This window comes from Erpetoichthys calabaricus, chromosome 7, assembly GCF_900747795.2.
Source record: "Erpetoichthys calabaricus chromosome 7, fErpCal1.3, whole genome shotgun sequence".
NCBI lineage: Eukaryota > Metazoa > Chordata > Cladistia > Polypteriformes > Polypteridae > Erpetoichthys > Erpetoichthys calabaricus.
In genome coordinates, this window is record NC_041400.2 from 79,876,555 (window position 1) to 79,904,293 (window position 27,739).

General features: G+C 38.1%; 1 protein-coding gene across 1 annotated transcript in view; it reads right to left on the reverse strand.

Annotated features, from left to right (window-relative positions):
• Positions 1-27,739, reverse strand: part of dnai1.2 (dynein, axonemal, intermediate chain 1, paralog 2) — a 365,397-nt gene that overhangs the window by 235,140 nt on the left and 102,518 nt on the right. Inside the window, 1 exon segment of the mRNA XM_028804629.2 lies at positions 10,957-11,083. Within this exon segment, the coding sequence (XP_028660462.2) occupies positions 10,957-11,083 (127 nt within the window).

Here is a 27,739-nt window from a genome sequence, read left to right on the forward strand (position 1 = left end):
AAACCTGCATTAAATGAATTTATTATGACCAAAATGCCTGGACTCAACCATGCCTCCTATAAATTAACTTTGACTATTATATCATTTATAATGGGGGGGGGGGGGGGGGGGGTCGTGGGGAGAATCACCAAACAAGTGTGAAAGAGAATCAAGAAGCCACACTTCTGATAGACCTGCCTATCAACAGGCCCATCTGAGGGGAGGAAGAACCGGCCGAGCCACGAGATTTCCCGTCACATATCTCTCTCTCTATCAGATACGGGAAGACGTCAGGACAGGAACAAACAAAAGGATCTCATTTATTTTTTTAGCAACAGATCAGATACAGAGATATGTGCCACTGTTGGCTTAAACAGAGCATGGGGCCGTCCTGAACATGGAGCGTATTCCTACCTCATTGACAGTGCAAGTAAATGTTACACTTCACTGCCTCATTATGGACCTGAACAAGAGAGTGACAGTGGGTGGACAAGTCATTCTATCTATGATAACCTTGCCTAACTATTTACGGATGACGGACACATGCCCAACCCCAGTGAACCCTTGGAAAGTCATGATGGTGACTGAAGCCCAGACCGTCAGGTCACAAGTCAAGCCCCAGGAAAGCCATAAACAGAAAAGGTGACAGTGAGTAACTCATATGTCTCTTTTAGGGACAATGGTGAGCTCCAGAATAACTGTCTGGATTCCCTCGATTAATCAGTAGAGGCGGGACAGGAAGAGAGAAAAGACGAAGCAGTTGTTTATGTGTGAAAGCTTAAAAATGACCTGTGTCAAGTTATTTGTTAAAATAAATTATTAATTGAACCCGGGACTTCTTGTGGTGCCATTGTGTTTGTGGCTTGGGGGTTCAGTGGCTCCCCCTACAGGTTACATCTAATACCTATGAAGCTGTAAATACACAGGAAGAACATGGTAACTCTATGCAGGCTCTGGCATTCAACTTTGTTGCGCTGAATGGCCTGTTCTAATCCATATTGTTTTAATGTTCTAATGTTGTTCAAATAACAGCTGGGATCAACTGTACTAATTCCTTTTAAAAACTTTGATCATGTTAACTCTTAATCTCTGTTTGCTTAAACTGAAAATGTCCTACTTCTTTAATGTCTCAACATTTTATTCCTGGAATCAGTCTAGACGTACTTCTCTGGACTTACTCTAGTGCTGCCTAGTCTTTTTTGTAATGTGGAAACCAAAGTGGTACACCATAATCCAGGTGTGGCCTCACCAGTGCATTGCATTGCCATCTTTGACTTATATTTGACACAATTTGAAATAAAGTATAACCTAACATCCTTTTAGCTTTCTTGATTGCTTCTGCACACTGTCTGGATGTAGGCAGTGATGAGTCCACTGTGACTCTTAGATCCTTCTCATAAGGTTTCATTCATGTTACAGAACACCCATTGTATATTCAAATTTTTGCTTCCTTAATACATTACATTTACTTCAATTAAATGTCACCTGACACAAATCTGTCAAAGCCTGCATACTGTTTAATTCACTCTGTAACAATTTAGCTGATTCTACAAAATTTGCCATTCCACCTAGTTGGAGATCATCTGCAGTCTTAATCAGTTTATTCATTATATTTTTGTCTAGATTATTTATGTATATTAAAAAGAGCAGCCTCCAGTCTTTAGGAAATTCTCCAGTATGCAGAGATTTTCGAAAAATTTGTATCAAGAGCTTATATATGAACTGACTAATTTCCTTAAACACTTGAAGATAAAGGTTAGTTCGTCCTAATCATTTGTTAGATTTCAGAAATTTAACCTAAGCAGTACTTTTCCCTATAAAATTTCTAAATCACGAAGTACCTCCTTAGTAGTCATTAGTGATGAGCGAACTCCGCAGTGTTCACTCCACCTCAAGTTCAGAGGAATCACGGAAGTGTTTGCGAATAGTGACAAATTTGGCGAAATGCATTGAAATCAATGGGGATGGACTAATTGAACTAGATTATTACTAAATTATAATGGTGCAATTATCTTTAAAGTGTCTCTCAGGGCTAGGGAAATACTGTAACGATTACTGCGGCCAAAAAGGCAACCTGAACTGTGTGGCAGCAGTGCCAACCACTTCACCATCGTGCCTCCATGAGATTAAAGAAGAAAGAACACAGAGACGCGCAAAACAATATTTCATCAAAACAAAGCGGAAATGCCGAAATCGTATTCAACAGTCAGATAAAATATATAGGTCGTTTTATGTTGATTTACGTGAGAAACTATGTGCTTCTCTGAAAACAGTCTGGCAGTGGATCACCGCTTGCCGCCTCTGCCTCTCACCCTCCACTACTGCTACACTGCACAGGGCAATGCATGCAGCAAGAGATGTTTTATGTTGATTTATATGAGAAACTATTGCTTTGTGTGCTTTTTAGAAAACAGATTTTTGGGAAAATATTCAACCCTGGTAGTAAAGGAAAACAAAATCGGCCCTAAAAGAGCTAAAGGCAGAAAATTCAAAGTGGCATGTTACGATTGAAGCTGCTGGCTTGTTCTATTTTTTGACGTTGTGTTGAAGGCTCTCCAAACTGTCTGTGCTGATGCTTTGCATTTACTCTTCTATCAAAAAGATAAAAACTTCTTGTATATAGTAATAAATCTTTTGTTATTATTTTTTCATAGAGTCTCCTTTGTTTTTGGTGGCGCCTGGTTCTTTCAGGGCTTGTTGTCATTCTCCACGTGGCTAGTTAAGCATGCATAGGGCATGAATTTCCTCCTCTTATATTGACATGGAAATTGAAGGTCGACCTGCACATTTGGCGACAAGCAGCGATAACTCATTATTTATGCTGTATATGTTTCATAAAAATAGAATTTGAGAACATGTATAATTTACTTATCTGTTAAGCTTCTTAAATTGAGTTCACTTACTATACAAAGCAATAATGTGTCTTTATGGCTTTACTTTTTACAGCATATTTTTTATGGAAAATGTAAAAAAAACTGGTATGAATACTGATGCTACAGTAGTTCACCAGCTCCTTTATAGCACCTTAAGTTTGCATGTTCTGTTTATATCTGCAGGAGTTTTCTCTGTTAACCACAAGTTTCTCCCAGTTTTCAAATCTGCAGTATGTCAACCAGTAGAATAAGGATATTAACCGAGACCATTATTGTGTGCTCTTCATAGTGCAAATCACTGTGTGACTGTGCCTCTGTGAGATCAAATAAGAAAGAACATAGTAAAAGATGTGCAAGCCTTGTAACCAGTTTGTAATGTAAGTAATCAGCATTATATACCCAGGGGGTGGTCCCATCCGATGTTCACTGTTACAGCTCCAGGGTATGTCGCACTAGCTTCGTAAAGCATTACAGGACCGTTCTCCTAAACCAGCCAAATTATCAGAAAAAATCTCTACGAACCAGAGCAAATGTGAACGCAGCAAATTTGCTGAGAATAACGCTTTGATGAAATTTGCAGATCAACACTAATTGTCCTGTCAGGTTCGGGAGGCTGTTGATTTCTTCTTACTGAATTGCTGTGGGTTTATACCATGAAGCATCTCAGATCAAAGATTTGAATCCATGTTCTCTGGCTCAGAGGCGAGCGCTTTGATGTGAGAGCTAAATGGAGAGCTACATCCAATGGCCACACAGTACCCGTGTCTGACCACTGTGAGAAGTGTGCATCCAGATGACATCAACAAGATGGCATCAATAACTCTCTGTGTCAGCCCCCACCTTTTCTGTACAGCATCGTCACTACACACATGTAGAAACTTTATAAACTTCAACATCTGTATATTCTAGCTCACCTTTATCCTTCCTAATACTTTTCACCTCCTCCTTGACAATTCTTTTACTACTAAAATATTGAAAAAATATATCTTTGATCATCTTTTGCCTTTTATGCAATATTTCTGTTCAACTGCCTTTTGCACTTCCTGATATCGTTTTTAACCATTGCTGTCATGTTCCCATATACCCTACAATAAGCAGGGAGTTAGTCTTATTTGCCTTATACAGCTGTTTTTTTGTTCTTTGTAACTTTTTTGTAAGTTCCTTATTTGTCCAGAAGAGGGTTTTTAAATTTCTTATTGCTATTTCTAGGCACAAGTGATTGATAGTGGAACTGAACAGATGATTATTTTGGAGTATCCTGGATTAAAATCTGCATCTCCACCGCTGTTCTCAACAAACCATCAGTGACTGAAGTCTTGCAAAGGTAATCATTAAAGCATAATCATTCAAATACCTCTTAGCATAATAGTTATTTCCCTCTAAATCATGCCAAGAATTGCTTTTCAAATGCAACTGTTGCAAGGCACATGGGGATGTAAATAAAGTATGTTTCATGTCAACACAGACATTCTGACTTAATCACATTTAAGAAAGCTGCTCATGTTCCAACAGTTCTATTGCCAAAACATTTTAAATGTGAATAAATCTGAAAAAAATATTACTGCAAAAATGATACTTTAAATGGTCCTTTGTGGTTCATGTGCGGTTAAGTACTAAACACAAAGGGTACATGTGGTTTGATGTGTAATCCCCTCTTGTATCTTGTGTAAATGAGCAATAGGAAACCAAGTTTAACAAAACAACTGCTGTGCCTATTTTGTGACCACTACACATTACCACCTGAAAACAAAAGCTGGGATAACTGACTGAAAGGTAACCAAATTTGGTTATCCCATAATTTTGATGTATGGATTAAATATAAGAAATCAGATGATACACTCTGAATCTCATTCTTGTCTCTTGTAATTTAAGAATAGCAAAAGGTGTATTTTAATTTTTTTTCTTTGATCTAAAAATAAAGGGTATGATGAGAGCTGAAGGGCAAAATGATGCATGGGTGAAGAAGAAATCAGTTGATAAATGCTTTATTCCATTTTTGTCTCTCAGGACACAGAAAGAACAAACCTGAACTTTCATTTTTTTAACTGAGAATAAAGGAAAATAAAAGAGTGCAATAAAGCATGTATCACCTGATTTCTTATTCTTCACCTATACATGATAATATAGAGGAAATAGTGTCTGATGATCTCTCCCTCCAATTTGCTCCACTTACCCCTTTATTTTATGTTCAAACAAAGAATTAAGGTGGTGGTGATGGCGGGAATGAAGGTCTTCTTATGAGAGACAAATGTGGTATCAAGCATCAATTGATTTCCTATGCCTCACAAATAAATTAATTTATTGGGGGATTGTGCAAATCTGGTGACCTACCCATCAGTTAGTAACATTAAAACTGTTTAACTCTGACTTTTTGTTTCTCATTCATGCAAAATAAAGTACATGAAGGTTTGCTCATCTGCCAGTAATATCTTCCCTAATTTATGTATGTCTACAATGCTTTTGATAGCAAAACAATTGCAGCAAAAGAGAACTTAAATGTTATTTGTGTCAGTCCCTTAAATTAAATTAAATATATTGTATTTTATGCTTCTTTGAGGGGTAACAAAGCAAATTATTTACATGGAAAAAAGGGGCATGATGGGAGACATTTTAATGATTATTCTTTAATAAGTATCTTTAGAAGACTCCAAGCACCAATAGCATGTGAAGGACAGATGTGTACACTATTAAGTGCTCAAATTTGAACCAGATACCCTCTAACAGATATTATTTATTCTTGAAAGGCTGCATGCCATGGGCCTGAAAATCAAACCACCAAGACAAACAATGTTTCAGAAGAAGCCCGGTGCTTGATTCCCAGGAAAGCTCAATCCGGGTATGGATTCGCTTAAAGAGATGAAAAGTGCAAAGGAGCTGTTAGCTCAACCTTCACTTCACTGGTGTTTTAATGGGATTATTTATTAACTGCACTATGGGCACTGTTTTGGTTTGATATGTTTTTAATAAAAGCACTGTTGCACTTTCCACCATCCCTTTGCTCTAAGTGTGATTTTTTTCCCATTTGCCAACCTCATCCGTTTACATTACTAACGGTGTTGTGAAGAGGAACATGAAACTGGACCCGCACCATCACATGCTGTTGATAAGCAATAAAAGGAGTAAAGAAAGATCTACAATTTCATGAGCAGCTGGGGATGGAGACTTGGGTGTGGAAACTGTAACCAACAATCTTTTTAAAGCCCACTTCTAATTTTTTTTTTTTTTTAACTTCCTGGCAGGGTTTTCTGTACTACTACCATGCAAAAAGTATAAAAATACAGTGTTGGTAGGAAAGATTTCTTTCAGTAGAAATTGTCATTACTTCTTTAACACTAGAATTACCAGAGCCTACGAAAAAACTCGTAGATCCGGCCCACCTTAAGTCTGTTCACACCTCTCCGCCAGCGTCTTTTGTCATCTAAATGTGCTGATAAAGACAAGCTGCTAGCAGCCGGCTATTCCATCCCCCCACCAACTTAGAACGTGCACGAACTTCTCCCAGCTCATGCCTTGATCGATTATCTGGGAGTGAAATGGAGTTTTAGAGTGGAAATAATAGATTGTTATTTGGAATACACGCATTTAATGCGTGTTCCATTTCTACAGTAATCTGTGTAAACACATTGTTTAAACAGAAACTTTTTCATATTTTAGTAATAAATGTTACAAAATGTAGGCATAAACTATAGAATGTGTGAAGCCTGACGTCCAAACATCAAATAAACACTTTCACAAAAGGTTCACGGATGATACAACAGTTTCCATGGCGTAGCACGCTAAGATTTGATTCTCAGAGCGCAACAGCCTGGCTGTGACTCACAGACCTGAGTTTGATTCCCCGCTGGGGATAAAGTGTTACTTTTTTTTCTTTTTAACCTCAAACGGATATAAAATTTATAAATTGGTAAGCTCTGTCAGTTAATGAGATCGTTATATTTTCATGTGGGATGCTCCTTTTAAAATATTTTTTTAACAATTGAGATGGCAATTAATATGAACAACTGCCCTTATAACTGCTATTTTTAAGATCCATAACACACAGACAGACAGAGCACTGCGTAATAGAGAGACAGACAGGCAGAGAAGTCACTAAATATATAAATAGACAGGGAAGGCACATGTACTGAAAGAAAAAAAAGATCAACATGTGCGTTGTTCCTGCTGCACTGAATAAGCTCACGCGCTCTAAGCCCCAAATCTGACTCTCTAAGTAACAGCACAAGTACAGACGCAAACCAAGTGTAATCAAGAGTCCCCGTTTCGATCCCCACTCACTCCTATATTTGCCGTTTTCAGTAGTAAGCTGCTCTTTTTGTTAACACTAGAATTACCAGAGCCTACGAAAAAACTCGTAGATCCGGCCCACCTTAAAACCTTTCTCACCTCTCTTTTTTCTTCTAAATGTGCCAATTAAGACAAGCTAGCAAGCAGCCGGATATTCCATCCCCCACCACCACAGAACGTTCACTAAGTTTTCCCAGCTCATGCCTTGTTTGATTATCTGGGAGTGACTGAACTGCTAGAGTTTTAGAGTGGAAATAATAGATCATTATTTGGAATACACGCATTTAATGCGTGTTCTGTTTCTACAGTAATCTGTATAAACACATTGCTAAAACAGAAACTTTTTCATATTTTTGTAATAAATGTTACAAAATGTAGGCATAAACTATAGAATGTGTGAAGCCTGAAGTCCAAACATCAAATAAACACTTTCACAAAAGGTGCAGGGATTACTCTACACTTTCTGTGGCTTAACGCTAAGGTTTACTGACTTGGTGCATACCAGCCCTGCCCTGCTACAGAGACGTGAGTTCGATTGCCATCTTTGGAGTAAGTGTTTTATTTTTCCTCAAACGGACATAAAATTTATAAATTGTAATGCACTGTAAATCGTTAAGTTTAAAATGTCAATCGCGGTTATTTCTGTTGATTAATTCATGCTTTTTACTTAGAGTCAGAACAGGAGCTTGTTCAGCTTATTCAGTTTCTGATCTGACTCAAACAGCGCCAGTATAACTTCACACCCAACCTGACGCTGTTCGTTTTCAAATAATACTGCATTACTTTGACGATGTTTTCTGATTGGTACTTTTCGCGTCATAAAGTGATTTCTTCAAAACGTGACATATATTTGTCTCTTTCTTTTTTTAAAATGTGCGTTGTACCACACAGCAATTGGCCACCTGCATGTTCTTGCGCACACTGAATAAGACAGCGCTATATGCAATCATCAGATTCAAATGTTAACAGTTATATAGCACGGAATGGAAATCAGCAGTTCTTAGCATTGCACCACGTAAGCTGTCATATCAACCGCCTACTGTAACTTGCTTTCTTTTTTCTTTGGTTATAGTCTTGAATAAAAGTGCACTTGTTTTGTTATACTTTTACATCGACATATGTTCTTGTGTTTGAGCTACATGGGCATGCTCAAAATATACACGTGTAATGCCACGAAAAGTGCATGCAGACACTTCAGTTTGCAAGCATTGGTACGACAACGCAGTCACAAGTACACTGCAGAGCTATAGCGCATCTTTATGTGAAAATAGCAGTGTCAGATGGGGAGTGTCTGATGATTGCATATAGCGCTGAAGTTACTACTCTTTACTATGCTTTCCTCTGCATGTCCTGGAGTACAAAAGAAACAGCACACAGCAACATGTGGAGACTGGCATGATTGTGGGAAAAAAAACATGTGGTCCTATGTATCGTGATAAACTGCAGAGCTATAGCGCGTCTTTTATGTGAAAACAGCAGTGTCAGAGGGAGGGAGGGGGGTAGGGAAGGATCCTGAACGCGACAGAGAATGAAAAGTGAATTAAAAAAAAAAAACAAAGCTAACCTTTGCAAATAGCATAAATTACACCGGCTGTTACAGATCTGAAATTAAATGTATCTTTTTATTCTAAAATAGTAAAATAAGAACACTTCACTTCTCAAAAGGGAATCATACAGGCTCGAACTCGTGACCTCTGATTGCCCAGTGTCAATGTCGCACACTAAGGAAGCTTTTTTGGCGGCGGCTTTTTTTTTGTACCTTTTGTGAAAGTGTTTCTTTGATATTTGGACTTCAGGCTTCATACAATTATATAGTTTATGCCTACATTTTGTCATTTGTTACTAGCATATAAAAAAAACGTTTCTGTTTTAAAATGTGTTTACACAGATTACTGTAGAAATGCAACACACATGAAATGCGTGTGTTCCGAATAACGATTTATTATTTCTACTCTAAAACTCCACTTCACTCCCAGATAATCAATCAAGGCATGAGCTGGGAGAAGTTCGTGTACGTTCTAAGTCAGTGCGGGGATGGAATAGCCGGCTGCTTACAGCATGTCTTTATCAGTACATTTAGATGGACAAAAGACGCTGCGGAGAGGTGTAAATGGTTTTAAGAAGCAATTTAAGGTGGGCCGGATCTACGAGTTTTTCGTAGGCTCTGGAAATTCTAGTGTTAATATTTAGTTTAAGTCTTTAGTTTGTGTTAATACTTAGTTTGCGCCTGTACTTGCGCTGTTACTTAGAGAGTCGGATTGGGGGGGTGGTGGGGGGGGTGCTTAGAGCATGTGAGCTTATTCAGTGCAGCAGGAACAACGCACATGTTGATCTTTTTTTTCTTTCAGTACATGTGCCTTCCCTGTTTATTTATATATCTAGTGATTTCTCTGCCTGTCTGTCTCTCTATTACGCAGTGCTCTGTCTGTCTGTGTGTTATCCATCCATCCATTATCCAACCCGCTGAATCCGAACACAGGGTCACGGGGGTCTGCTGGAGCCAATCCCAGCCAACACAGGGCACAAGGCAGGAACCAATCCCGAGCAGGGTGCCAACGCACCGAAGGACACACATAAACACACCCACACACAAGCACACACTAGGGCCAATTTAGAATCGCCAATCCACCTAACCTGCATGTCTTTGGACTGTGGGAAGAAACCGGAGTGCCCGGGAGGAAACCGACGCAGACACAGGGATAACATGCAAACTCCACGCAGGGAGGACCCGGGAAGCGAACCCAGGTCTCCCAACTGCGAGGCAGCAGCGCTACCCACTGCGCCGCCTGTCTGTGTGTTTTTGGATCTTAAAAATAACAGTTATAAGGACAGTTGTTCATGTTAATTGCAGTCTCATTGTTAAAAAAAATATTTTAGAAGGAGCATCCCACATGAAAATATAACGATTCGCATTAACTGACAGTGCATACCAATTTATAAATTTTATGTCCGTTTGTTGAGGTTAAAAAGAAAAAAAAAGTAACACTTTATCCCCAGCAGGGAATCAAACTCAGGTCTGTGAAGCACAGCAAGGCTGCTGCACTCTGAGAACCAAATCTTAGCGCAGCTACGCCACGGAAACTGTTGTATCATTCTTGAACCTTTTGTGAAAGTGTTTATTTGATCTTTGGAACTTAGGCTTTACACATTTCTATAGTTTATGCCTACGTTTTGTAACATTTATTACTAAAATATGAAAAAGTTTCTGTTTTAACAATGTGTTTTACACAGATTACTGTAGAAATGGAACACAACATGACATGCGTGTGTGTTCCAAATAACGATCTATTATTTCCTCTCTAAAACTCCACTTCACTCACAGATAATCAATCAAGGCATGAGCTGGGAGAAGTTCGTGCACGTTCTAAGTCGGTGGAGGGTTGGAATAGCCGGCTGCTGGCAGCTTGTCTTTATCAGCACATTTAAATGAGAAAAGACGCTGGTGGAGAGGTGTGAACGGATTTAAGGTGGGCCGGAACTACAAGTTTTTTCGTAGACTTTGGTAATTCTAGTGTTAAACCACATAAATTACACATTCTAAATGAGCAATGATTTTTAAAAAGTAAATCACAAAAAACATTTCTTAGAAAATATTTGGTGCTAACATGTATTGTAAAGATACTTATGTCACTGTACATTATATTAGTATGTGTACTTTGAAACAATGTCTTCAGTCATTCTTTTTAACATTGTTAAAAATATTTTTTCTAGACTTAAGTACTGTAGCAATCCAACTGTTCCTAGATCTTGAAACACAAAAAACGAAGACCACGGTTTTTAAAATTTTAGTAACAAAGTAACAATTCCCCTATTTACTAACCTTCAGCAATACTCGTTCTTGCCTTCTGACGTCTGGCCTCATCAGAGTCTTTGTGCAACATGTTACCATCCAGAGAAAAGTGAATGGCCAGCTGATCAACATTGCTGATAGGTTTGTAACATCGTTCCTTGAGAAGAAGCATAAATATCTTCAGTCAATTTAAAAATTACACCTTATACATTAACTCTCTAAATTAAACACATGGTGTCTGTAGTAGGGCTGTTCAATGTCTTAAAAGTTTACTTAGTGGCATACTTATTTTAAAATACTAATGATGTTCTGTACCATTGCCACAAGGGCTTGTTCACACATGGAGAAAGGCTTATGGATAATTAGCTATTCTACCACGTACTGCAGAAGGCATCTACACTATGCAGTTTGAGGGGATGAAGGGTGTACAAGCATTTTATCTGCAGGGTTAGTTTTGTTGTCTCACAGATTGATGCAACTCAGCACATGTACTGGTAATCAGTAATGTTACAAGGATTCAAAGGTTATTAATTTAAAATTGCTTCAAATCATAATGTCTTATTGGCACCTAACTCTTAAAATTAGATCTGCCACATAAAATGGATTTGAATTGATGTCTACAAACAGGAAGCTAGAAGTTACTATATTTACTTTCACTCACTCAAAGATGGCCCCCAGTTGTTCTCTTTCTGGCATTTTCTGAACAAAAAAGTAACTCAGCACATGTTATAGCAATTAAAAAAAAACATACTTTATTGTTTCATCATGGCTTGTTTATAGTGCATATTTTGCATTTTCTTATTATGCATGTAAATAGCATGTCGCAAAAACTGCATAACATCAAGTGTAAATTGGTATTGTAAGCTTACAATGTACAATTTGCACACTGAAGGACAATGGTACATCTGGCCCTGGGTTTAAAAAATGTAAGGCAAGATTTTGATATACTTGTACAGTGCAATCAGTTTCAGATTTATTATCTCGTGTAGACAATATAATTACATTCCTACTTGCCCACAAGCAGTGCTTGAAAGGGAACCAAATTATGGGCAGTATTTTGCTTAGTTAGCGTTTTATCCTCCTTCATTTAATTATTACTTTTACATGATAGGTCTGGGGCCCCTTGGAGGTCAGAGTACATGCAAAGTACTATATATTTTCGAAGGGAGGGGGGAGCTCCACGAAGCATCGAGCACCACTAGTACCAGCCCACTTCAAGCACTATCCACAAGACCTGTCTGTCTGTGGTCTGGGCTTCTGTTAAATTGGCATCCCAGATGGGACTCTTGGCCGTACATTGGCTCCTCACTGCTTTCCCAAGTTGCCTGGCTTTCCTCTTGCCCATAGTAGATGGGAGAGGACTTCAGTGAGCCTGTACAGTTCTCGGGCTGGCTGTAGCATGTACTGCCGCACTGCAGTGAGTGTGCGTGTGTGTCTGGCGCTGCTATGCTAGGCTGGCTACAAAATTATTTAAAGGGCTCCTGCCAACAGACGGCCAAGAGTCCCATCTGGGATGCCAATGTAACAGAAGCCCGTCCACAGACAGACACCACGACTTTGTCACATAACACTCCTTTATTTTCCATTCTGCAACAGTATACACAGTGCACCAATCACCAGTGTACTCAGTCCCTTCTTCCTCTTGCCTAGCTGACTCCACTCCTCCAAGCTCTGTCCACTGCCACCCGACTCCTGCGCACTGATTTGTGGCAGCTGTCTCCTTTTATAGAGGACCCAGAAGTGCTCAAGCTGTTCCATGATCAGCTTCCAGCTGCACTTCCGGGTGAGACGGCAGCCCTGCACAGGAGGGCTCAGCCATTCTCCACATGCCCCCTGGTGGTGTCCATGAGCCACACCAAGGTTGAGCTTCCCTGCTCCATGGCAGTGTAGCAAACCAGGAGAGCTGTCCTCTGTCATCTCGGCCCGGGTAAGCATCCTGGCCGCCCATTACATAGTATAATATGAAACCTATGAGATTGGATAAACAAATAAAACCCATACAATATTTCGGGTCAAAATTAGTGATACGTTCCAATGTATTAAACCCACTTCTGTCATCTCAACGTCTATCGCAACATTACATTACTAATGCGAATCTAAAAGTTGAAGCTAATTGTCTCTTCTTTATTAAATTCAAATATCAATAGTTATGACAAATTCAAAGTAGATAAAGCAGCAATATTACTCTAATCATATCAAGGTAGTCCAAGAGCACTGCAACAGTTATGTAATGATACAATGGCAATATCCCTGTCGGCCAGATTTATTTATTATAATGACTTGCAATCCACAGTGGCCAGAAATTCGTTGATTGTTGAGAACAATGCCACTGGCTACATTGGCTATTCACTCACGGGCATTTATACATTGCGTTTTCACGATGCAAGTCCAAACATGGAATCAAAATTCAATTGAAGAAAAGTTAATTCTAAGTATTGTTTTTACTGAAGTTTTAAAGTAAAAGTGAAATTTTAAAAAGTATTTGCGTGTTAATATCAAAGAGAAACAGAACGAAAACGTATAATGCAACAAATACCTATAATGCAACAGAAACAATTTTCTTTCAATTTATTACATTTTACTATTTTTAACTATGGTTAATTACTCACTGAAATGTAAAATGGTTAGTTCTGTGATGCATATGTAACAGTTCCCATGAAAATAACAATCTTTTTAAATTGTACATCAGAACAGGGGGGCAGAGCTCCTGTTATAATATGTTTTGTTATTAAGTTTAATGTCACTGTTCTCTGTGCCCACTGTTATGGACTCATTCATACAAGCAGACCAAGTATGGTACACAGGGGCTTAGCATCAGCATTTAGAATTGCCAAGCCAAGCACAGGACTAGAGAGCAAAAGACAACTGGAGAATTGAATAGTCAGCCTAAAGGACAGACTAGTATATTTCTGTCTTCTGTCAGCACACTATCCTCTTTCCTTGTTGGGAGAATGAGAACTGTATGTAGGCATTGTGCTATTCCTGTATTTTTGAAGGTGGGGTTTGAGTCCTTTCCTGTCCTTGTTGGATCCAGGGAAAGAGCCTGCACATGGAGCAACTCGAATATAAGGATGGACCTACGGCCAACACTTTGAAGCTGCCGGGCGGAAGATTATGTCTTCTGTCCGGTGAAAATCTTTTCAGTGTGGCGACGAAAGATGGCAGACTGCGTTGGTCAAGACCCCCATATTGCTGGACAGAGTCTGTCATAAGCTTCCCGTCTGTAATACCGCGTGAACCCGTCAGTAAAGAGCTAGATTATCCTTTGTACTTCTCATGTAATCTTGTAACCGTCATATTGCATGATGGGTGGGGATAATACCTTTTTTATTTATAATTATTTAAATTCAAGTTAATTAAAACGCCGCAATTCAAAAGAACACATTTCCTGAGAGCTAATCCCTCTTAAGGAAACAAAATGGTGCTGCGAGCAGGATAGTGGCTAAATTAATAACCGTATATTATTTATAAAATATATATATATATATACAGTATATATATATATATATATATATATATATATATATATATATATATATACAGTATATATATATATATATATATATATATACAGTATATATATATATATATATATATATATATATATATATATAATATGCTTCTGATAATGACGGCAATGAAGGGTTCAGTCAAAATATTGAATATATTTGGGGATTGGTTGCGCGCTCCGACATGAACTCCCGACCTAATTGGAATGGGGATATTACGAATTAATAATAATCGTAATTAATCCTGGCAAAAGACAAGAGGTGGTCTTATAGCGGGCCCTGGGCAAGTAAAAGAAAAGACAGCTGCCAATGACTTGGGGTAGCGTCTGTTAACTATACCATGCAGGTTTGAATTTTAAGTCCAAAGCATGGGTATAAATGTGGGATTAAACTGGAAAAAATAAATAGAAACAACAGTTTTAAACTTATAGCACGAGACTGGTTGTCCTGAATAAAATGAAACGGCACCCGTGTGGACAAAACAGATTATTTAACTGCCATACGAAGTCCAGAACCTGTCTGAAAAGTAAATGCTGTGTTGGGGAACACTTATTTAAATAAGTTGCATCGTTTCACCATTAGAAACAATATTTTGTAATAACAATAAAAAGCTACGCGTTAAGATTTGATGCAAATAGGCATGCCGGCACTTACCTTGTTTAATGAATCAATCCCGCATCCAGAGGATCTGAAAGTCGGTTACTTACTGATGAACGGTAAAAATGCTGATAAAATCCATAACAGCTCGATCGCGCTCGCTAAAATAAATTGTAGAAATCTTTAATGGCATAATAGAAATCCAATGCACACGGTTCGTCCACGTGTTAAAACGCAGTCAGTGAGCTGGGCAGCTGTTGTAATCACTCTGCCTTAAAAGTTAAAGGTTAAAGGTTTTGGCAACCCCCACCTATGATGGTACTGCTAAAAAGAATCATGCCGTGTGTTTAAACACACAGAAATTATTGAAATTGCCTTTTAAATATAGCTTAAATGACGAACCTACGTTATAAGCTAATGTTTAAAAAGAAATTGTAATGCAAAGAGCTCTAACTAAAAATTGGAAAAGGAATAAATACATTTGGTTTTAAAACTTGCAACGAGAAACATGCCTTTTTACCTTCCGGCGAGTACTGGCCATACTGTTTAAGAAAGGATTAATTGGATAAGTGTAAATTTAAAAATGAGACAGTTTCTCACATAACAAAGAAAGATAATTATCGATTTGTGTAATTGGTTTAACGCAAATGGAATGTCTCCACTTTTGTTTAAGGCTTGTAAACGTGCAAAACATTTTTCCTTTTAAACCCTGATCAAGTTTAAAGGAAAAATGCTCTTTTAATAATACTAAATGAGAAGGGAGACAAGTTCTTGCGATAAGCAGCATGTGCCTGATTGTGCATGAATGGAGGTTGTGTATGTTAGGTACTATAAAGGAAGAGCATGGTGGCGCAATGGTCAGCACATTGATACGAAATAAAGGTTCAAGCACATATGTTTTCCTTGTTAAGTCAGAATGTTCTTTGTGACCGCATAACTTTTGATGGGAATGCTTTCTTGTTGTGGAATTGTGCTGCGTGATGTACCGATGAGTGGATTGTCCTTGATTGTCACTGGAACCGGAGATCGCCACAGAAATTAGTGTTTCCTTGTTGCCACTGAGCTCGGTTTCGCCACGGACTTTTTCATGATCTGGAAACTAGCGCGTATAAAACTAAGGTAAGATGAATTCCTAATTTAATGAAAGTGATACCAGCTTGCGGCCTGAGAAGTTGTTTTAATAAGCATGAAGGAAAAGACGCATTTAAGTGTGTTGCATGGTGAAACCTTATAGATAAAACAAAAGAAGAACAACCTTGAGTGAGTTTATAGCACATGTGATAGAGATCTCTGTGAATGAAATACAATTGAAAGAAAACTTTATTCTATGAATGAAATGCAATTGTAAAAGAGAACGTGAGTATTTGAATATGTGAAGATATTTGAAAGAATGAAGCAATTGCCAAATACTGTATGTTGAAATGACTGAAATGAGTGAAGGCTGATTGTTTGTGAACAGTTGCTTTCCCCAGTGTGCTGAATGTTGTTTGAAGAACTTCTGTTTAGCCAAGTAATTTTGCTTGGGCATGAAGTGGGATTTAGAATCTGGCAAAGGAAATAAAAGAAGAATAAATTATTCTTATTCAGAGTCTGGGGTAGCAAATGTGTGTTTATGTCATTAGTAAGTCTGTGTGTGTCAGCTGACTAATCAATAATGTAAAGAGAAACTCTAAAAGATGGGAGACGTCCCATATAATAACAGAATAACATAATTGTTACAGTAATAGGGGATCATATTCAAATTTAATTGTACTAGTAATACAAGTGAATATCTGCAAAGAGAAAAGTGATCATAAGAATATTTGTAATGCAGACTGTGCTTAGGTAGTGAGGCCTGGAATGTTTTTTGAAGCCTACAAGCGGATGCAAGTGATAAATAACTGACCTATGCCCTTGCAAGGCAAAAAGACAGCCAGCCGCACAGTCAGTTAAAGAGTTAAGAATTTAAATATCTGAATTTCAAGAAAGTGTTATTTAGCATAAAGTTTTAAATATAACTTCAAGATATAGATGTTGTTTTTTCTACAGATTCATCAAAACCTGTGGCTAATGGATAAAACACAAATTATTTTTCCTATACAAAGCTGCAAGACATAGCTTAATAGCAAGTTTGGGCAGAGAAATTAAATAATCTGACCAAAAGGTGGTGAATGTTTATCAATCATAGATTAATGAACAGCAGTGATTGGAATTATTTTCCTTGCATGCTGATTAGTGCAAGTGTAAGGGTATAACATCTTGTATTATAAAAATGTTTAAATGAAAATATAAAGGTTAAAATGTTCCTATTTTTAAACTAGACTGATTTATTTCTCTAGTCTTCATATAAAAACAGTATAGAGGGTTTACATATTTTGATGTATAACAAATGATTATTATTATCACTTCAGTAATTACAAAATGTATTAGAACTGAATATATGTATTGATTTCTCTCTGTCAGTGATTCATTTTATGAAGATTTGTTATTATATCAATATATTAAGGTCAATGCTCAGTGATAATGCACATAGCTAAATAGAATGTTCAGTTATACATTAGAACCATTAGTCTATATGAACTGTGCTATTGTAATATTTTAAAGACATTTAAAAAGATTTGTTTCTTGATTAAGATAAGCTACAGTTTGTTCTATAGTATTAGATATTATAAGATTTTTGTTCTATGAGAACACTCATGTTCAAATATGTCATATCTTTACATATAATCTTCATTTGGATCTTGATCTTTGTTTGTCCACAAATTCACTGCCTTGTGTGGTGTTCCAGCTGTGTTCAGTAGAGGGCAGTAGTGATGGAGGAGGAGAGGAAGTGAGGGGGAGGATCGTTGGATGAGGTTAGAGTGTGGTGATTAAAGAGGATTGAACTAAAGGAGACTACGTGCTGTTTGTACTGGCTGAATACACAACACCTTGGTTGTTACTTTTGTTTGCAAACACTGTCAATACCACACTTTGTGTTTAGATCTGGCGTCGACACCACTCTTTGTGTTTAGATCTGGCGTCGACACCGTGCTTTGTGTTTAGATCTGGCGTCGACACCTGCTTCGTTGTCGAGACTGTGGTTTTTTGTGTTTCTATCGACCGTCGTTGGCAGCACTTCGTCCAAATCGAATGTTCACCCACTTTTTGGAGTCGGTAGTCAGAGTATATAAGTTGGACACACTTCTGTGATTTTCCATCAGTCGGCGTTTGGAGTTCAAGAAAGAAGCATTGGTTCTTCCTTACTCTTTGGATTGCCACAAAGCAACCTGCGAGATTGGAGAAAGGTTGAGAAGAGATTGTGAGAGGAAACGACAGCGTCATGAAAACGAGATGGACTATGAACGGAGAGAAGCAGAAATGCTCCTCCACCACCACATAATTACAATTCGGACAGTGATTCTGAGTAGGCCGTTCCTATCGAATCAATGTCCAAGGGTTTTGTTTTGTAATTTTGTTTCCCTTATAAAAAATCATAATGCTGTGCAACGAAGGGCCCAGTTCACGACTGGCAGCCGCGTTTAAACAGGGAGCCCTTCACAGATAACTTTAACACGCGCAACGTAGTTGGGCGCACATGGCTAGTCTTGTTATAATTCAAGACATCTGTAATGTATAACTGATGTAATGTTTTAATTTTAATTAGTGTATTATTCTACTGAAGAAACCTTTTCATTAGCCTAGTTTAAATGTAATAATTTGCCATATTTAATTTATCTCTAACTGTTATTTATAATATGAGACTGAGAACTGCGGGTCTAGAATTGTCATTAATAGTGCTGCATTGTATTATACATATGATTGATAAAGAATTGTTTTATGTTATGTATTTGCTCTACCTTTTCACCCTTCTTTTAGTTTAGCCTAGCAAGTATTTTAGTTTTGGCCACTCAATTTAATGGTGCCAAAAGTCTCTCCAAGCCAGTGGTAAAAGTTATATCAATGATGAGAAGGTGGTTTATTACGAATTTAAAAAAAAAAAAAAGACTGAACTTTTACTAATAACTTTGGATATGATGCACATACCGGATAATAGCTGGTGAAGAAATGACTTGCTTTTCCAGAGTGGAAGAAGTGCAGAATCAAAGAAAGACTAAGTCCAGCTAAGTAAATCTGAAGCCATGCTATGTGCAGACATTTTTTGCTGCAAAACAGAGTTTTATGGATTCCTAACAGAAATAGGCTGTAAATGCCACTGAAGTGAGATGACAGCTGTTGAAGGCTCCCATGAATGACTACTGAATGCAGGGCAAGCCAAGGAGGGAAGTGTTCCTCTGCTAAAAATGGACAGTCACCATGTGTGCATCTCATGAGCTCTAATGGCAACAGGACTGTTTAAATTTTTTATTTCTGTTTCCTGAAACAGTCATACGTTTGTACAGAAGAATCTGCAAAGCCACCAAGCAAAAGACTTTATCTACAAACCACTGGGTTGGACAAGGCATGAATATAGAAAGCTAGGAATAGACTTGAAAATGTTATAAGAGGGGCTCAAAGGTACGAGGATATGCATAATTAACCACCAATAATGTTTAAATTGTAAATTGAATAGGAATAGATCTAGAATAGCATCTGAGTTATGTTACAACTACTATAACTTATAACAAGAGATCAGACACCAAAGGGTGGGGTACATATAACAACATACTGAATTTAGAAATGTTATGAGTACCAAAGAATAGTGAAATACATTAAGATGCTATATAGAATTACAATGCCTGATGCTATGATACAACTGATGAGATATAATGATCACTATGTAGTAACACCATGTTAAATGTAACTGTTTGTCCAAATGTACTGTAACTTGTCATTGTTAATATTTACGCTGGTATTAGATGAACGGTACAGAAGCTATAGTGGTATTATACTTCACATTTCCACAAATGATTTTGAAATGTCTACAATGTAAAGAGGGATCTAGTACCTTTTGATTTGTGGATATGACTTTCAAGTATTGTTTTTTAATTTTGTCACAGATCCAGTGACAAAGGGTGGCTTGTTATAATATGTTTTGTTATTAAGTTTAATGTCACTGTTCTCTGTGCCCACTGTTATGGACTCATTCATACAGGCAGACCAAGTATGGTACCCTGGGGCTCAGCATCAGCATTTAGAATTGCCGAGCCAAGCACAGGACTAGAGAGCCAAAGACAACTGGAGACTTGAATAGTCAGCCTAAAGACAGACTAGTATATTTCTGTCTTCTGTTAGCACACTATTCTCTTTCCTTGTTGGGAGAATGAGAACTGTATGTAGGCATTGTGCTATTCCTGTATTTTTAAAGGTGGGGTTTGAGTCCTTTCCTGTCCTTGTTTGGATCCAGGGAAAGAGCCTGCACATGGAGCAACCCGAATATAAGGATGGACCTACGGCCAACACTTTGAAGCTGCCGGGCGGAAGATGATGTCTTCCGTCCGGTGAAAATCCTTTCAGCGTGGTGACGAAAGATGGCAGACTGTGTTGGTCAAGACCCCCACATTGCTTGATAGAGTCTGTCATAAGCTTCAGCATCTGTAATACCACATGAACCTGTCAGTAAAGAGCTAGATTATCCTTTGTACTTCTCGTGTAATCTTGTAACTGTCATATTGCATGATGGGTGGGGATAATACCTCTTTTATTTATAATTATTTAAATTCAGGTTAATTAAAACGCTGCAATTCAAAAGAACACATTTCCAGAGAGCCAATCCCTCTTAAGGAAACAGCCCCCTAGTTGTTAATAAAATTAATAATGGTCTTGTACTTGTAGCAACAGAGAGAGTGGGCAAAATGTTCCTATAGTGTTTTATACTATGCTGCCTTAAATAAAACTAATGTTTGGTAAATAGTTCTTGTGTTTCATTAAATTAAAATGGGGTGACATTGTTATTTTCTTATTATACATTATTTTTTTTTCATACTTCATATAAGAAAGACACACTCATTCTGCAGTAGTGATTTGTTTTGGGACCAGTACAGGGGTTCAAAGCTGCCAAGTCCATCTTAAAATGTAGCTAAACGGGCCTGAAATTGACAAGAAGGGCATGTAATATGGAAGTCAAGGTACCGGTGCACAAGGGGCACGTCTCCAGAAGGCATTGGCAACATATGGGCTTCAAAGTGTATGAGGTGCACCGATCTGCTGTTCGAAAATAAAAACTGTCCTGCTAGCAGCTGGTTACATCACAAAAGAACGACTTCAAGGAACCCTTTAAAACAGGCAAACCAGACAAAGTCTCAAAAGAATTCCAACTTGTGCGGCCATGATGAGCGATCATTTAAAGAATAGTGAGCTAACCAAAAAAAGTGATGTAAAAAGCAAGAAGCCATTGGCACTCAGGAGTCTGTGAGCATTGCAGCGGCACATGCCATCTCAAATTTTGTGTGTGACGCAGTGTTCAAGCTGCCTTCCCTCATCTACAGCATACTGGTGCTAAACTATAGCTAAACTCAGGAATCTCACGTGCCTGATTTAAAAAAAAAAAAAAAAAAAAAACATGGCTGCAGTCTGGCACTTTGAGGAAATTTCTGCAAATGTGCCCAGGCAATCAGCTCAGCCCTAGTCAGTAGTCTTAGATACAGTAAAAGGTATCAAGTCTCAGTTATCGTTGCAAACGAAACCTTACTTACATTACATTTGCAGCTTAATGCATTTTAATAATAGTAAAGAAAAAAACTTCTACCAGATGAAAAGCATTTATATATTTTTTTTTATTTTATTTATTAATTTTATTGTAATCATTCAATACAAATAGATCAATTTATACAAAAAAGAACTGAAGACAAATCAAGCATTTACAAGACCACTGCAACCAAGTGAAGAACTGCAAAACTAAGGATATTGATGAAAATGTGTCTCCAAGAGAAAAAGAGACCTAATGATTTTAGCAGTACCATTCAAGCTCAATCAGGTCTGGTCTACTGTAATAGCTGAGAGAATTTCATTCTTCATACTTCTGCTTAAAAGAACAGTGCCGAAACAATGCTTGGTATGTTCATAGAGTGTCATGCTAATTTAGTGTTTCCAGCACTGTAGCTGCCGAAGTATAAGGCAAGTTCAAGCACGGGAGAAACGCATGCATAAAAAAATCTCTGAGTCCAAAAGTTTGTTTTAAAAATATTTAGTGAAAATTAAAAGCAAATAATCCACACAAGAATAAAGAAAAAAAAATAGTTACACACGTAGAATAAAAGGCAAAATAAAAAAACATTTTCTCTAAACTTAGCTTTTCTTGAGAAACTTTAGTTTTTTCTGTACTTAAAAGTTCTTTACTTTTTCTTCTATACTTAAAGATTCTTAGCTTCTTCTTCTGTATGCTTTAAATGTGAAGCGCTTAAATAAGTGCTGTTTTCTTACAAGTTACTTCACACACTCAAAAGGCCCGTGGGCAAGTAGTCACGGTTTAAAACCATGTGCCCTCTACACCTTACACATGGCAAGGCTGGTCACTAACTGAGGATAATGTTTAGTCTGAGGACAATGTTTAGTCTGTTAGAAATGGCTAAGAATATACCAATTCAATTCTACTTATGGGGGTTATATGAACCTCCCTTAAATTATGCATTGTCATCTAGTACAATATTTATGTAACTAGGAAATGGCTCTTACAAGCACTGTTTCAATTACCGAAAGCCAATGCCACATTGTCTGTATCAACAGCAACTGACGAACAAAGTTTTTCCAAGTTCAATTTGGTTAAATCCAAATCTACATGAACAAGAACATCTCTCTGATCTTCTGATTCTGCTGATACAAACATCAATAGTAACTAAAATTAACTCATTTTAATTTATTAAAACATGGGACCTGAAAGGAAGGTTTTGCTATAAATGCCAAAAACTGATAACTCCTAGACCATAAAAGGGTATTATTTTTCTTTTGTCCTTGTTACTGAGATATCAATATATACTATATATAATTTTACATTGTGCTTCATGGTTCTGGATCATAATAATTTTACTTTTCCTTGTTTAAAGTCTAATGCACAAAAAAAGAATTGTGATTAATGGTACTGGGTGATCAGTTCTAGCAGTTATTGATTCACAATTGGCACTTCATTGAGGAAAAAAACTATTTGATTTGATGTGAGATGATATGAATTCTTGCTGTTAAGGTCCATTCAGTATTTTATGCAACTGGATGAGAATTGTTATTTGCTCTTTTGTCTTAAGATGTGTTTCATTAGGAAAATTAAGTTTATGCACAGTAGAAGAAGTGTAGAATCCTCCTGATTATCTAACATAATCAATAATCTGGGCAAATATGCCATGATATTTTATGAGTATTAGAATGCCCCTGAATTACCAATGGAGAGAAAGTAGTGATTGGAGCAGATTTCAAATGACATGTTGGGGAAGGGAACAGAGGAGACGAGGAGGTGATGGGTAGGTATGGTGTCAAGGAGAGGAATGTGCAAAGTTAGATGGTAATAGATTTTGAAAAATAATGGACATGGCTGTGGTGAATACGTATTTTAAGAAGAGGGAGGAACATAGGGTGATGTACAAGAGTGGAAGAAGATGAACACAGGAAGATTATATCTTATGCAGGAGGGTCAGTCTGAAGGAGACTGAAGATGACAAAAGTGGTGGCAGGGGAATGTGTAGTTAGGCAGCATAGGAGGATGGCAGTCTGTAAAATTATATTGAATATCAAGAAGAGGAGGATAGTGAACAAGGATCAAAGGTTAGAAGTTGAAATTGTTAACTGTAAGGTGGAGTTCAGGGAGGAGGTAAGACACGCAATGGGTGGCAGTGAAGAGTTGTCAGATAGCTGAGCAACTATAGCAGAAGTGGAAAGGGAGACACAGTAAGAAGAGTGCTTGGTGTGACATCTGGACAGAAGGAGGAGGATAAGAAAACCTGGTGATGGAATGGGGGAATACAGTAGAGTGTAGAGAGGTTGACAATGAAAAAGTGGGATACTCAGAGAGCTGCACAAAGTAGAAAGGAGTACAAGGAGAAAATGCGTAAAGTGAAGAGAGAGGAGGCAAAGTCTGAAGATAAGGCAAATGATGAGTTGAATGAGAGGTTGGACACTAAGTAGGGAGAAAAAGACCTGTACTGACTGGCTAAACATAGGAGGCGAGCTGGGAAAGATGTGCAGCAGGTTAAGGTTAAAAAGGATAAAATGGTAATGTACTCACAAGCGAGGAGAGTGTGTTGAGCAGAGTACTTTGAAAGGCTGATGAATGAAGAAAATGAGAGAGAGACAAGGATGGATGATGTGGAGATAGTGAATCAGGAAGTGCAATGGATTAGTAAGGAGGAAGAAAGGGGTATGAAGAGGATGAAGAATAAGAAGGCTGCTGGACCAGATGACATACCCGTGGAAGTATGGAGGTGTCTAGGAGAGATAACAGTGTAGTTTTTAACCAGATTGTTTAATGCAATCATGGAAAGTAAGAGAATGCCTGATGAGTGGAAAAGATGTGAACTGTGTAATAAAGGACACAGAAACGCATAAAGGTTTGGAGTTTCCGGCCCCGTATACTGCACAGATTTTCAAAAACAAAACAATAAACACGGTCAGTGCTATGACTTGAGGTCATTACAAGAACCACATTGCATGAGATGGAGGGAACGTATACTTATATCAGGAGGGACCGGAAACTGATGACTGGAATGCTGGGAGGAAACCGAGGTGTTGTATGGGAGTTGTGACGTCATCAAGATGGGATGGAATGCGAAAGTGGCAGCACGTAGTTTAGTGAGTCCGGGGACGTTTATGGCGGTGTTATTTCTGTGTTTCTGCGGGAACAAAAGAAAGAAAGGTTAGTACCCCGCCTTGATCCCCTGGCACGATATGGTACGCTGCTCACTGGGTCTTTTCGCGGCTCCCCATGCACGCATGCTTGACAACTGGTACTAATTTTTAAGAATAAGGGGGATGTGCAAAGCTGTAATAACTACAGATGGATAAAACTGATGAGCCCACAGCATGATGTTATGGGAAAGAGTACTGGAAGCTAGGTTAAGAAGGAAGGTGATAATTAATGAGCAGCAGTATGGTTTCATGCCAGGAAAGAGCACCCCATTGCCCTGAGGGTGTTGATGGAGAAGTATAGAGAAGGCCAGAATGAGTTGCATTGTGTCTTTGTGATGTCCCAGACCCAGCCGGGATGCCTGGACGTTCCCCGAGAGGGACGATACTTCCCCTGGGCCACGAGAAGGCAGCCGCCCGGGTCTGCTTGTGGGCCACTTGTACGGAGCTTGGACGCTCATCCCTATCGGAGTACGTGGCCACCGCCAGGGGGCACCCAGACGGTTATGAAATCTTGGATGGAAGCACTTCCGCCACACCAGGAAGTGCTGCCGGAAGAAATCCCAGGGGTACCCGGAGCTATTTCCAGGTACTCTCTTGACACTTCCACCACACCAGGAAGTGTAATCAGGGGGAGCACCTGGAGCCCATCCGAGTCAGTATAAAAGGGGCCGCCTCCCTCCAGTAGACGAGCCGGAGTTGGGAGGAAGGAGACGGAGCTTGTGAGGAGGGGAATGGAGGTCAGAGGAATAAGAGGAGAAAAAGCGAGAGAGAGAGAAAACGAAAGGAAGAGAGTTGTTGGGATAAGGCATTGTGGTGCTAAAAAAAAATAAAGGATTATGCTTTTGGACATTCTGGTGTCTGTCTGTCTGTGTCCAGGGGTATGCTTTCCACAGTGAACTTAGAAAAAGCATATGACAGGATACCTAGAGAGGAGTTGTGCTATTGTATGAGGAAGTTGGGAGTGGCACAGAAGTATGTAAGAGTGGTACAGGATATGTATGAGGGAAGTGTGACATTGGTGAGGTCTGCTGCAGGAGAGACAGATACATTTAATGTAGAGGTGGGATTAAATCATGAATCAGCTCTGAGCCCTTTCTTATTTGCAGTGGTGATGGACTGGTTGACAGTTGAGATTAGGCAGGAGTCCCTGTGGACTATGGTGCTTGTGTAGAAGAAGAACAAGAAGAAGGACAATTCCCCTGAAGTTAAATCCAAAAGTCCTCAGAAATTTAAAACACAGAAATAAAAGTGGACCCTAAATTGTGTTTAGGATTGTGTTCAATATTATTTGCACACCTTTGCACAATTTCTGTATAACAGGCAATAATACGTGTCTCCATCAACTCTTTAAGACAGGGAGAGAAATAAATTAATAGTGTTATTTTTAATATAACCATGCTGAACAGCCTGAAGCCCCCATTCTATTGTTATATGACAAACATAAGAAATCACATAGATAAGCCTCTCTTCTGTTTGCACAGTCCAAGACATTGTATTTTGTTCCTGCCTTGCAGTTCTCTCTCACACACACACACCAATATTTGTCATGATTTGATACTTATTTTAAAATTTTCTTGCCCCAAAAATAAAAAAGAAGATATTGTTCCAAGTTTTTGGGAAGCCAAATAATTCAGTAGTGAAAATATTATTTTTTATTTAGTGACATTTTTAACAATGTTAAAAATGAAATATATTCCTCCATGATACCATTTTGTTTGGATTGTGAGCACCACCATTTTGTGCTTATTGTTTTGCATGATTACCAAGCTCATTTCTCCATGTTTATAAGCATTCAAAAAAAAGCTTAAGTTTTCATTGATTTGCCTTTCCTGACTTTCTGGCTATTTTCTTCCATTTCAACTGTGGCTGCTGACCTTTCTCTCTTCATTTACTTTGATTATAGTGTTTTTAGCTGGACTAAAAAATATGTTTGTCTTCCTAGTGTCAACCCTGGCTTGTTTCTGACATTGATCCAATCCCCCAACTAATTGATACATTTTTACTGCTGTCACATTATGCTTTCAGTACAGCCCATACCAACTATCAGGTTGCTAGGAAAGTTATAGTACACAAATTGAGGTCATGGGAGCATACTGCAACTGCCCCCAGCTTTTTTTATAGTGTGTAAATAAAATAAAAGATTTAAAACTGATGGAAAAGTCATGTAGTGTGACAGAGTCTAAATTTCACACGAAGACTGAATTACCCTTAGCTATCCCATTTCCCCATTCTCTGTTTGCTTTTTTCAGTTTAAAAATATCACAAAATTAAACAAAATTGACCATTGCTCAACTAATTGTTCAACTACCACTCTGCAGCTAATTTAAAATCTGCAGTAAGCATCACAACTATCATAACTAGAACTAAGAAGCAATACAATACAGAAGTGCAGCTTTTACAATAAATTATTACATTGGCTTTCAGTTATATTTCCATTTAAATTTAAATTCCTACTTTTCACATAAAATATGTGACTTGGTTAGCCAGTTTGAGCTTACAGAAAGTATTGATACCTATAATTCATAGCAAACAATGCAGTGATAAGATACAGGCTTCCTTAAAATCTGAAGGACAAAGACAGTATTACAAAAAGTTAACACCTTTTGCTGAAGGTCTCCCAGATTCTGGAACAATCTGCCTATATTAGACAGGCCACAGTGGTCTCAGCATTGAAATTATGTGTGAAGGCTCTTCTAGCATAACATTGCCTTTAACAACAAATGCCAAAAATGTTTATATTTCTGTTCAACCATTGTCCTTCTGTTCCTATTTTGTATTAGTGGTAGCACTTCTAATGACCTAGTCATTGCACCTGAAGTTGGAGCAGCAGACCTTAAAACTTCCAATGACAGAACTTATATTTGACCTATACCAAAATTTTCTGCAGAAGTCTGCATGCATTTGTTGCAATTAGTAGATCCAACTCATAAAAACATAAGTTTTCAAATGTGTGCTGATGATATTCAGTTATGTTTACA